Source organism: Sciurus vulgaris (genome assembly GCF_902686455.1).
Source record: "Sciurus vulgaris genome assembly, chromosome: 4".
In the NCBI taxonomy this organism is placed as follows: domain Eukaryota; kingdom Metazoa; phylum Chordata; class Mammalia; order Rodentia; family Sciuridae; genus Sciurus; species Sciurus vulgaris.
The window spans coordinates 56,747,955-56,760,114 of NC_136464.1; the positions used below are offsets into that span (position 1 = coordinate 56,747,955).

A 12,160-nucleotide genomic window follows, 5' to 3' on the forward strand; every position below is an offset into this window, starting at 1 on the left:
TCTGCATAGGATGGGGGAGGAGATGTGGGGATTCCGCATGCTTCTTTCAGTGATATTGAACCAGTTCTTTTTTTTTTCCCAGCTTCACCTCTAATGTCCCTGACAACAGAAGTACGTGGAGCCTCCAAATCCTGAGTCTTCAGAATCCTGGATACAAAGTGGTCCTTTTCCTATTAACTGCTTCTTCACATTTTCCAGTCAACCAAGTCACTTATCACTTGTCTCTCTGCTTTTCAGTTTCCAAAATTGTATTGACATCCTCATCCACTGCCATACCCTTTCCTGGCTTCTTAGTCCTTAAGGGTTGTTGCCTTTTAAAAGATCCTCACTGGGGAATGAGATTGATCAAATTATGTTATGTGCATGTATGAATATGGCATGATGAATTCCACCATTTCATATAATTTTAATGCACCAATAAAAATAAATTGAAGCTGGGCACTGTGGTGCATCCCAGTGGCTCAGAGGACTGAGGCAGGAGGATCATGAGTTCAAAGCCAGCCTCAGCAACTAAGGGAGTCCCTAAACAACTCAGTGAGACCCTGTTTCTAAAGAAAATACACAAAAAGACTGGGGATGTGGCTCAGGGGTTGAGCACCCCTGAGTTCAATCCCTGGTACTATTACCACTAATAATAATAAAATAAATAAGTAAGTAAATTCAAAAAAGAAAAAGCCTCAAGGTTTTTTTTAAAAAAAAGGCTCTTCCTCTTCTGGTCTCAACCGCTCTGGGAGCAGCAGCTTACGGTGCAGACATGGCCAAGTCCAAGAACCACACCATGCACAACCAATCCCGAAAATGGCACAGAAATGGAATCAAGAAACCCCAATCACAGAGATATGAATCTCTTAAGGGGGTAGACCCCAAGTTCCTGAGAAATATGCGTTTTGCCAAGAAGCACAACAAGAAGGGTCTGAAAAAGATACAGGCAAACAATGCCAAGGCCATGAGTGCACGTGCTGAGGCTGTCAAAGCCCTGGTAAAGCCTAAGGAGGTTAAGCCCAAGATGCCAAAGGGTGCCAGCCGCAAACTTGATCGCCTTGCCTTGCTTGCCCATCCCAAGCATGGGAAGCGTGCTCGTGCCCACATGGCCAGGGAACACAGGCTCTGTCGGCCAAAGGCCAAAGCCCAAGCCAAGACCCAGGCTACAACTCCAGCTCCAGTATCAGCATCAGCTCCGGCTCCCGCCCCCAAGAGTGCCCAGGCCCCCAAGGGTGCCCAGGTCCCTGCAAAGGCTCCATAATAAAAACCTCTGTGAATGTGAGGACAGAAGGACTAGTGTGACCCCTGAGCCCCTATCTATGGGGACTGGTGTCCTCCTATGCTGTTTGTATAAATAAATCCAGAGGCAGGAAAAAAAAAAGTCTGAGAGGAGTTTACTAAAGTAAAAAAAAAAAAAAAAAAAACCTCCTCTCATTGCAGAGAGGTTTAAGGGAGAGAAGAGATAAACACGCATGTTCAATCCACTTTGTTTCACTTAAACAACATAATCCATGTTTTTAAATAGTGGAGCAGGCAGGAGTAAGTTGCAATAACAAAAAAGACTTATTCAGAGAAAAGTAGGTGCTTAAAATAACAGAAAGGAGCTCCAGGCCGGGCTCCAGGAATGACCTTCACAACACTGCAGAATAGACCTCTTGGGGACTTTGCAGTCATGACACAGTCAGGAGACAGGGGAACAGACAGCTCTGCCCCAACACAGCCCAAACTCAGAGATCAGGACCAAAGTCGCACAGAGCCTGCTGCATCCGCATCAGCACGTGGCTGCCTGCAGCACTACTTCTGTCCCCTTGACTCAGTTCTGAATTCAGGTCCTACGTGAGGACATCTCATTGGCGTAACTCAAAACGCATCGCTACAAGGGATCATGGGAAGATATCATTGAGCTTCCCAACTCGGGCACTGTGAGAAAGAAAGGAGGAACCAGACGGCAGGTAGAGCGTATTGAGTACACTGGTCTCTGTGTCCACCGGGAAAGATAGGGATGTAGCTCAGTGACAGAGTGAGCGCCTGGCCAGCAAGCATAAGCCTCTGGGTTCAACCCCCAGCACTGCAGGGAAAAAAAGGCCAGGAATTTTTTTTTTATAACCTGGACAATGGGATTCACTTCACCATCTTTCTCACCTCATCTACTTTCCTTCTTCCTAACCTCTGGGATTATTAATTTTTTTTGGTGGGGACTGAACCCAGGAACCCTACCACTGAACCACATCCCCAATTCCCCCCTTTTTTTGTATTTTTTAAATTTAGAGACAGGGTCTGGCTGAGTTGCTTAGGGCCTCACTAAGTTGCTGAGGCTGGCCTCCAACTTGCAATCCTCCTTCCTCAGCCTCCTGAGTCACTGCACAGGTGTGCACCAGCATGCCTGGCTCCAGGATTAATTTTATAAGGATCCCCGCTCCTTGCCTCACCTGAGAGATCAGTAAACATTTTGTATAAATGGTCACAGGGTAATTGTTTTATGCTTTCTAAGTCACAGGATCTCTGTCACAGCTATTCATTGTGTCACTGCAGAGCAAAAGCAGCCATAGACAATATGTAAACAAATGATGTGGATCCAGTAATACTTCATTTACAAAAATGAGTGGCCATGGCTGGATTTGGCCTGTGGCTGCTATTTGCAAACTGTCTTTGCTTTCACTGCCCTAACTCAGCAAGTACTTAATGAGCATCTACTGTGTGCCAGGCCATGCTGATCACTGCTACGCACCAACTTTCCTGCCTAACTCACACTGGTGCTGGCGGTCCAGCCAGGGAAACTGCCTGAATCCCCACTGGCTGGATTCCTCAGCCTGCCCACCATCCACTCGTGTAAGAAATAGGCAATTAGTTTAAAAAGGAAATGTGAATTTTATGTAGTTTGATCAAACTGGAGAGAAGCAGCTATTAGATTATTTCTCCTATGTTCCTTTGAAGTAGTTGTAATTTGTAGAATAACTAAACCAGGTGATTACATGTGTAGATTTTGCGAGGCTGTACTAGCCAGAGAATGTGTTTTAGCTTTCTTGGCACCTGTTCTTAGCTTGAGGAACTTGGGGAGCTCCGTTTCAACACCACTCCTATTCAATACTCAGTTTGGAGGTTGGAGATGTAGCTCAGCGGTAGAGTGCTTGCCTAGCATGTGCAAGGCCCACCCCATCCATTGGCTGGGTCTCCCTTGACTGTCTTCTTCCCATTGGGTTCGTTGACTGCCCTTGCTGAGCTCCCAAGCATTGCTGCCCCCTGGACCAACCTGCACCAGCGTCTGCACTTCTGATCTGCTTCTTTGCAGCGTGCACACTGCTCACCGGTAAGGTCTCTGTTCTCTTTGCCTCATGCTCCAGGGTCTGGCGCAGAACCGGCTTGTGGTCAGTGTTTGTTGAACTGACTTCAAGCACCCTTTGTGGGATTGAGGGTGTAACTCAGTGATCGAGTGCTTGCCCAGCATGTGCAAGGCCTTGGGTTCAATGCCCAGCACTGCAAAAACAAAACAAAAAAACCTCTATGGAGGCTGAGAAAGAAAAACTAGACTCCATTCTGAGCATGTGGTCTTGGGGAAAGGCAAGAGGCTTTTCAGCCTTCCTATTCAGATGTGAATTTTTGTTTATCAACTGGCTTATGGTATAATTCACATGCACTAAAATGTACTCCCTTCAAGTATACACACGGATGCGTTTTGACAAAAGTTTACACCCTTGGGACACTATCACAATCAAGATATGGAACATTTTCATCGTACCTGAAAATTGTTTGTACTCCCTGTAGTCAGCAGCCCTAACCCTAATCCCAAGCTCTAGCCTCAGGCAGTCAATAATCTGCTTTCTATCACTTGTTTTTTTTTTTTGGGGGGGGGGTACTAGGGATTGAACCCAGGGGGGCTCAACCGCTGAGCCTCATCCCCAGCCCCCTTTTTTAAAAATTTTATTTAGAGACAGGGTCTCCCTGGGTTTCTTAGAGCCTCACTAAGTTGCTGAAGCTGGCTTTGAACTTGAGATCCTCTTACCTCAGCCTCCCAGCCATTGGGATTACAGGCATGCACCCCCAGGCCCAGCTTTTCTATCATTTTTGAGTGATTTTATTTGTCCTAAAACTTTATAGCAGTGGAATCATGGCTTCTTCACTCACATATGTGTGGCTTCTATCAGTAGTGTGTTCTTTTTTATGACTGAGTAGTATTTCACTTATGGATATACCAAAATCTTATTGTATTATCGTATGATAATATAGAGGAATATCGTATGAGAATATAGAGGAAGGACACACTGTCCTCTCCCTTAGGGCCTACCATGGGAGACTAAGGGGGCCTCTAGTGATCTCAAATGTACAGGTTAGATATTATCTTTAAATGAGGTTATCCAGATAGTTGGGGACTGAGAAGCTGCTGAGGGATTATGACCCCATAACCACAGGACCCTTTAGAGCCATACCTGATATATTGGCAGCATGGGAAATGCAAAATACACTGTATACGGGTAACCCTGTCTTGGAATTTTTAAAATTTATCAATATAACTAGAGATTTAAAAACTCAAAGGGACCTGCTGTCCAACCAGGGGTGCCCTATTTGTAGTCATCCATCCCAGTATTTTGCCACCTTAGTTTCCCCAAACTCATTCTTATAACTCACCTGCACTCGCCTGCTGCCCTGTTCCCTCTGGTGCTGTCTTTCCCAGGGTCTGAGGGAGGCTGGTCTCCACCCTCTGCAATGCAACCACCCACACTAGATCTGTATCGCCATGAGGATAATGGTCCTTTACATCCGGATAACACTTTTCCACTTTACAAAGCACTTTCACAACCATTATCTCAGCTGAGCCACAGCCCTGTGATGGGAGCAGGGTGCTCGTTATTCTTATCTACAATTTGCAGATGAGAAACTGAGGCTCCAAGGAGCTAACTGGTTTCTTCTGGATCATGCAGCCAGCAGCTGGGGGAACTAGGTCCAGAGCTCTGGTTGGTCCTGTGGACTCTGTCCTACAACTGCTGGTCTCTGGCATTCCTAAAGAGGATCAGGTATCCCTCGGGCACCCACCCTTTATCATCACATCTGCTGAACTCTGATGAGTTGACTGTTGAGACTGTTGAGAAGGTGGTAATAATAGATAACATTTGTCAGCATCAAGGTTGGGTCTGCTAGATACCTCTTAGAGATCTTTAATACCTCAACAGCCCCCGCACGGTAAGAATTATCATGCCTATTTCACAGATGAGGAAACCGCCTCAGAGAAGCTAGCCTGTCCAAGGTGACCTCTAGAAGTTTCTCCAGTCTTTCATGGTTGCTGGGAACAGTTCACCGTGCACAGGTTTTGACATGCCCTGGTTCAAATGCTGGTTCTACCACTAGCTTGCTGTGTGATCATGAACTCTGAGACTGTTGTCTGAAAAATAGGAGGAGCAATCCTTTATTCACAGAGTGCTTTTCTAAGGATTAAATGTCAGGCCCGGGCAAGGTTTGGCTGATGGGAATGGTGATTGGGCACCATGCAGGATCCAAGAAGGTGCCAGAGTCCATCAGGGCTGGAGAGGAACAGGCAGGATGACCACGTGTCTGTCTGTCCAGTTGGGTCATGAGAGGTCCATGCTTTGGTCTCAGTATTGACCCCTTTGGAGGCCTTGTCAGATGATGTTTCTTACCTGTCTTTGTAGACTTCAGAAAATGAAGGAAACTTGCTTCAAGTTACTTAGGCATAATAAAGACCTCTGCTGAAACCAGTTTATTATCTGCCTGCTTACTACAATTCAACACCTGTTGTTAATGTCTTTCTTCCTCTCCATCTTGAAATTTAGCAGAAGATTCTCCATGGGTACAACTCACCCTCTATTTCCCCTGGCTGCGGGGTGAAAGGAGCGTCAGGGTAGACAGTACTCTTAAGGTCACACTGCATCTGGTGGAATGTGCTGAATTTGAGAGTTTGAGCTCCAACCAGAGAGAGCACTTTTGAAATGGAAATGCAGTCATCCAAACAGCCAGTGGTGAGCCACGCCCTGCACCGTCACAGCCCAAAGGCAGGGTACACTGTGTACAGAGCCTGTGAGCCAAAGGCAGTGCTGGCCAAGTTGAGGTAAGAGGTGCTCTGCCTTGGGATCTCTGTCCTCTCTTAGGTGGAGCCCAGGGTTTCCAGTGGGAATCCTTTTGTGGTGACTGGGTGGGCACAGTTGGGGTCAGGGAGGAAGACTGAGTGTGTTATTTGGGATCTGATTCTCCATGCAGGCTCCAGACCTGGCTTCCCTCTATCTATCGACTAATTTATTTATTTATTTAAAAATCTTTTTAGTTGTTGATGGACCTTTATTTTATTTATTTATTTACATACGGTGCTGAGAATTGAACCCAGTGCCTCTCACATGCTAGGCAAGCGCTCTACCACTGAGCCACAACCCCAGCCCTCTAGTAACTAATTGATTCCAAAGTATTTACTCAGCTCTGAGTGCGGACCTGGCTCCCAGTGAAGGAATGAACCAAAGCAAACCTCACAGAGCTCCCATCTAGCCACCGGGTCCACCTGCCTTGGGACAACTCCTTGCACCATGTCTGCTGGCTGGATTTGGATGGGGTTATTCATCCCTCCACGCTGAACTGGACTCAGAAGTGCTGGGGTAGAGATGACTGGCTGTTATGTTGGGTCGTGTCACCAGCCTCTCTTCCAGGGCTTCCCAGTCCTCTTCGAACTTTGAATAAGGGCCTGCGCAGCCTGGTGATATACAGATATAACGGTGAACACACGGAGTGCTATAAACTGAATTGTGTCCCCTCAAAATTCCTATGGTGAAATCCTCCCCCACCCGCTACCCGGTGTTGCCTTGGAGATGGGATCCACAGGGAAATAACTGCAGTTAAATGCATTCACAGAGTGAAACCTCATCGTGGGGTAGGGCTGCTGCGCTAATAAGGACATGGGGATGTTAGAATTCTCCCCTCCATGTGGGGCACAGCCAGACGGTAGCCATCTGCAACCAGGAAGAGGGCCCTTGCCAGCAGCCCAGTCAGCCAGCACCTAGACCTTGGCCTTCTAGCCTCCAGAACTGTGAGAAAATAAACTTCTGTTGTCAAAGCCACTCAATCTGTGAGTTTTCTTTTCTTTTCTTTCTTTCTTTTTTGAGATAGGTTTCCCTTATATTACCCAGGCTGAACTTGAAATTGCAATCCTCCTGCCTCAGCCCCCCAAGGAGCTGGGATTACAGGCCTGCACCACTGTGCCTGGCTTAGTCTGCTGTATCTCTGGACTTTGTCCCCCTGGTTTGTTGCCTTCGGTTTTAACTGGCCCAGGTCTTTGAGGTTTAAGCTTACCTCCCTCGGCCCTAAGGCCCTTCCAGCTAAGCCAGTGTTGTCATGGGCCTCTATTCAGCCACCATGATGTCATGGTTTGTGACATCAAATGCCTCTGTGACAGCCATTTGACGTCACATTCAGTAGATACTTTTTGGTCCCTATCCGACTTTTTTTTTTTCAATGCTAGGGATGGAACCCAGGGCCCTGTGCATGCTAAGCAAGTGCTCTCCAATGGAGCTGCACACACTCAGCCCTTTGTAAAATTAAAAAAATAAAATAAAAGACAGAGTCTTGCTAAGTTGCCCAGGCTGGCCTGGAACTTGCAATCCTCCTGCCTCAGGCTCCTGAGTAGCTGGGATTACAGGCGTGCACTAGCATGCCTGCAATGTTTTTTAAAACCCTTTCTCCTCCCTTGCATTTCTGGACACTGGTCTCTTTAGTTTCTCTTCATTCATTCCTGGCATCTCTTTTTCAGTCTGTAGCCACCATCTGCCACCCAGCTGCCCCTCACATGAGTGTTGATGTAAGCCAAGTCTCCCTCCTTTGTCCCTGCCCTGCTCCCTGCCTCCCAAATTGGTAGCTTCAACCCAGATTCCTTGCTGAACTCCTGACTGGGCATCTCTCAAACTCCATTAAGTGGAGCCTGCTGTCTCCCCCTGGATCCTCTTCCCCTGCTGGATGTCCTCACTTAGTCCTTCTGAACCCTCAAGTCAACCTTGATTCCTCTTCTTCCTCACTCCTCCCATCTAATCAATCACAACCACCTGTCTTTTCTTCCTTTTATATATTGACATGCATCTGCCTGTTTCTCTTAGTCTCATATGGAAAGCCTGAAGAACTGTGGGTATTTATTGCTTCTGTATGTCTTTTTTTTAATATGCAAAAGAGAAAAGAGCAATGGATGCACAGAGAAAATGGTCTTCTGCCCTTTCTAAAGCTGCGGCAGAGAAGTGGACTCTTGTCTTGGAGAGCAGGATGTAGCAGGTTTCTAGTGAAGTCTCTCTCAGAGGAGGTGTTCAGGACAGGCTGGGTCTGCCTTGTGTGCAACACTGTAGTGTGAAACACTGCTTTGTTATGAGGTGGGTCTGGACCGGAGATGGCACTTTGGTGACCACATTCAGCTCACAGATGCATTTTATTTGGCCCATCTATATTGTTCGAAATTGGTTCATGGATTGCCAACATTAAAAAACCTAGATATTCTAGCCAGACACGGTGGTGCATAGCTGTAATCCCAGCAATTCCTGAGGCTGAGGCAGGAGGATTGCAAGTTCAAGACCAACCTCAACCATCAGCCCCGCTTCAGCAAGGCCCTAAGTAACTTAGTGAGATCCTAGCTCAAAATTAAAAATAAAAAGGGTTGAGGATATAGCTCAGTGGTAAAGCACCCCTGAGTTCAATCCCCAGTACAGGAAAAAAAAAAAAAAAAAAAGGCCTGGATATTCTAATGTAAAAGATCAATTTCGAGCTTTTTAAAGTCAGATTTAGCCAGGCGCAGTGGTGACGCCTGTAATCCCAGTGACCTGGGAGGCTGAGGCAGGAGGAGCTTAAGTTCAAAGCTAGCCTCAGCAAAAGGGAGGCCCTAAGCAACTCAGGGAGAACCTGTCTCTAAGTAAAATACAAAATAGAGCTGGGGATGTGGTCAGTGGTTAAGTGCCCCTGGGTTTAATCCCCGGTACCTGCCTAGCCCCCCGCAAAAAGTCAGATTTAGGAATTCTAGACCCAGAGCACAGCATCAATACTTGGAGTTGATTTACAGCTGCCCTATCAGAGGGACCATGCTCCACAGTCTTCACTTGCCTGCTTCCCTCTGTGTAACTACCTGGGTCCTGGAAGCACATGAGTTTGTTATATGTGACCAGGGTATTCTTCAGTTTCTAGTCACCCTGTGATTTTTTTTTTTTAATTATATTTAGGTAGTAAAGAAAATTTCCTTGAGATTTTCTTTAGCTTTCCCACCTGACTCATCTTTCAGGAAGAAATGTTCTGACTACCTGCTGTCTGCCTCTCTCTCCATTCCCTTGTCCTGTTTCTATTCTCCTCTGGCTCAGGTCTTGAGCTCTCTCTGAGGCCCACTTCATCTCCATCCTGTGTCCTTTTTTTTTTTTTTAGTACTGGGGATTGAACCCAGGGGTACTTGACCTATGAGCCCCATCCCCAGCCCCTTTCATTTTTTGTTTGAGAGAGGGTCTAGCTAAGTTCCTTAGGGCCTCACTAAATTGCTGAGACTGGCTTTGAACTCAGGATCCTCCTGCCTCAGCCTCCTGAGCCGCTGGGATTATAGGCATACTCCCCTGTGCCCAGGAACATGTGTCTTTTCAAAGCCCAGCCTTTGCAGGCATTCAGGTAAAAAGCATGTGTGCCTTTGCCTTGCCAATAGTTTGGCAGTTTGCCTGATATTTATTTGCACATTTATTTACTATTTGGTGGTACTGGAGATTGAACCCAGATGCATTCTACCACTGAACCACATCCCCAGTTCTTTCTATTTTTTATTTTGAGGCAGCTCACTAAACTGTTGAGGTTGGCCTCAACCTTGTGATCCTCTTGCTTCAAGCTTCCTAGTTGCTGGGATTACAGTTGTGTTTATCTGACTTTTTATTATTATTATTATTATTAAGTACTGGGGATTGAACACAGAGATGAGTTCACTGAGCTACATCCCCAGCCCTTTTTATTTCCTATTTCTTATTTTGAGATAGGGTCTTGCTAAATTGCCAAGGCTGACCTCCAACTCCATCCTCCTGCCTCAGCCACCTGAACTGCAGGGATTGCAGGCATGCACTCCCGGCTCTGCCTGACTTTTAGAATAAGACATCAGAAGATAGAAGAGTAGATGGAGAGCCTGAGGCAGGAGGATCACAAATTCAAGGCTACCCTGGGTAACTTAAAACCCTGTCTCAAAATAGAAATAAAAAATAAAAAAGACTGGGGGTGTAGCTCAGTGGTATAGTATCCCTGGGCTTAATCCCCTGTGTCACCCACACACAGTAGAAAATTCTTAAGGTTATATAAAGTTCTGAACATCCTCTAACACACACATAGGACTAAAGACAGTCTAAGGACCTACTGGGATGGTTAGGAAGGCCCTCAGTTACAGGTAATAGTAAACTCTCCTTCAATGTCTGGGAAAAAAAGCCACAGAACAAAATATCCAGAGTTCTGGCTACTGTAGATGGTCGGGTTCACTCTCTCGTGATCAGGGGATGGCAGTAGACGTTGTAGCTATCAAAAGGCAGGAGGAAAGTCATTCATTTTATCAGCAATGTAAACACTTGCCAGAAATCCCCAACTGATTTCTGGGTTTATTCCAATGGTGTTACAGGTTGAGTTATCTCCTGCTCCTCCCCCTCCCCCAGCCCCGGCCCTACAAAAGATACGTTGGAGCCCTAACTCAGAATGTGACTTTATTTGGAGAATAGTCTTAACGGCAGCAATTGAATTAAAAAGAGGGCGTTAGTGTGGGTTCTAACCAAATATGACTGGTCTTCATAAAACTTGGAAATCCAGACACAAACAGACATGCGTGTAAGGAAGGTGGTGTCCACAGGCACCAGAAGATGGCCATGCACAAACGAAGGAGAGACCCAGAATAGGTACTTCACTCATAACCTCAGAAGGACATTATCCTAATGCCTTGATTTCGGATTTTTGGCCTCCAGAACAGTGAAACAACACATTTCTGTTGCTTAACCCATCCTATTTGGAGTCCTTTGTTTTGGCAGCTGTAGCAAACTAGTGCAGATCATGACCCACAAGAGAGGCGGAGAAATGAGTGTTTGGTTGGCATTCTGCTGCCCTAAAGAAGACGAGGATCAGCTGGGCATGGTGGTGCATGCCAGTAATCCCAACAGCTCAGGAGGGAGAGGCAGGAGGATTGCAAGTTCAAAGCCAGCCTCAGCAACTTAGGGAGGAGTTAAGCAACTTAGCAAGACTCTGTCTCTAAATAAAATATAAAAAGTGTTGGGGAGGTGGCTCAGTGGTTGAGTGTCCCTAGGTTCAATCTCTGGTACCAAAACAAAACAAAACAAAACAAAAAAAAGATGAGAATGTATTGGTAAGGAAAAAGAGAAGGGTGGGTATTAGATTAGCCACCCAGAGCACCTGCTGATATGCTGGTGAGTCAGGAACAAAAAGGCTGGTCTACCAAAAAGGGTAATGAAAATGGATGAATTAACAAATTCTGGGCCTGTTGATGACTAAATAGTTGATCAGTAAACACTTCCTAAGCATATAGGGGTCTGCATCCCTGTGCTTTGTAGCCTCAGCTCTTCTCTCAAGGAGCTCATAATTAGAGAGGGGACAAATGATCTCTCTCTCTCTGTTTTTTTTTTTTTCTGGTATGGGTACCAGGGATTGAGCTCAGGGGCACTCAACCTCTGACCCACTTCCCAGCCCTATTTTGTATTTTATTTAGAGACAGGGTCTCACTGAGTTGCTTAGTGCCTTGCTTTTGCTGAGGCTGGTTTTGAACTTGTGATCCTCCTGCCTCAGTCTCCAGAGCCACTGGGATTAAAGGCCTGGCTTCATATGATCTATATTTAAATCTATATATCCACGGGTCCCAGTAGCCCAAACATGATACACAATGTTTATTTCTTTGACTTGGTCCTCACCTGCTGAATTGTAGGAACCTCTATCTCAAATCCCTCTCTTTGGTAATTCGTTAATTTCCCTTCAGTATCCATTTCCCCTTCTTCATTTCAGTAATAAAATCTATAGTTGGGCACGTGGCCACCCAGTCATAGACTAATTTCTCAGTCTCACTTACAGCTAGGTGTGGTCATGGGCTAAATCGGACCTGGAGATATATATATGAAGTGATATATGCAGCATCAGGGTCATCTCCTTCAAGGCAAAGTGGCTTCCTGTGCTCCTGCCAACTCAGAAGTGGTATAACTCATTTGCATCC

The 12,160-nt window shown here is 46.1% G+C and overlaps 1 protein-coding gene and 1 long non-coding RNA gene across 2 annotated transcripts; both read left to right on the top strand.

Annotated features, from left to right (window-relative positions):
- Positions 1-696: 696 nt before the first annotated feature.
- LOC306659353 (large ribosomal subunit protein eL29-like) lies at positions 697-1,305 on the top strand. The gene has a single exon (XM_079136802.1). It carries the CDS (start codon positions 755-757, stop codon positions 1,241-1,243), a length of 489 nt encoding a protein of 162 aa, XP_078992928.1. The 5' UTR covers positions 697-754; the 3' UTR covers positions 1,244-1,305.
- A 59-nt stretch (positions 1,306-1,364) lies between these two features.
- Positions 1,365-7,034, top strand: LOC306659354. The gene is made up of 3 exons (XR_013763281.1): positions 1,365-3,289; positions 5,766-6,040; positions 6,401-7,034. It is a non-coding gene; the product is annotated as an uncharacterized lncRNA (long non-coding RNA).
- The last annotated feature ends 5,126 nt before the right edge of the window (positions 7,035-12,160 follow it).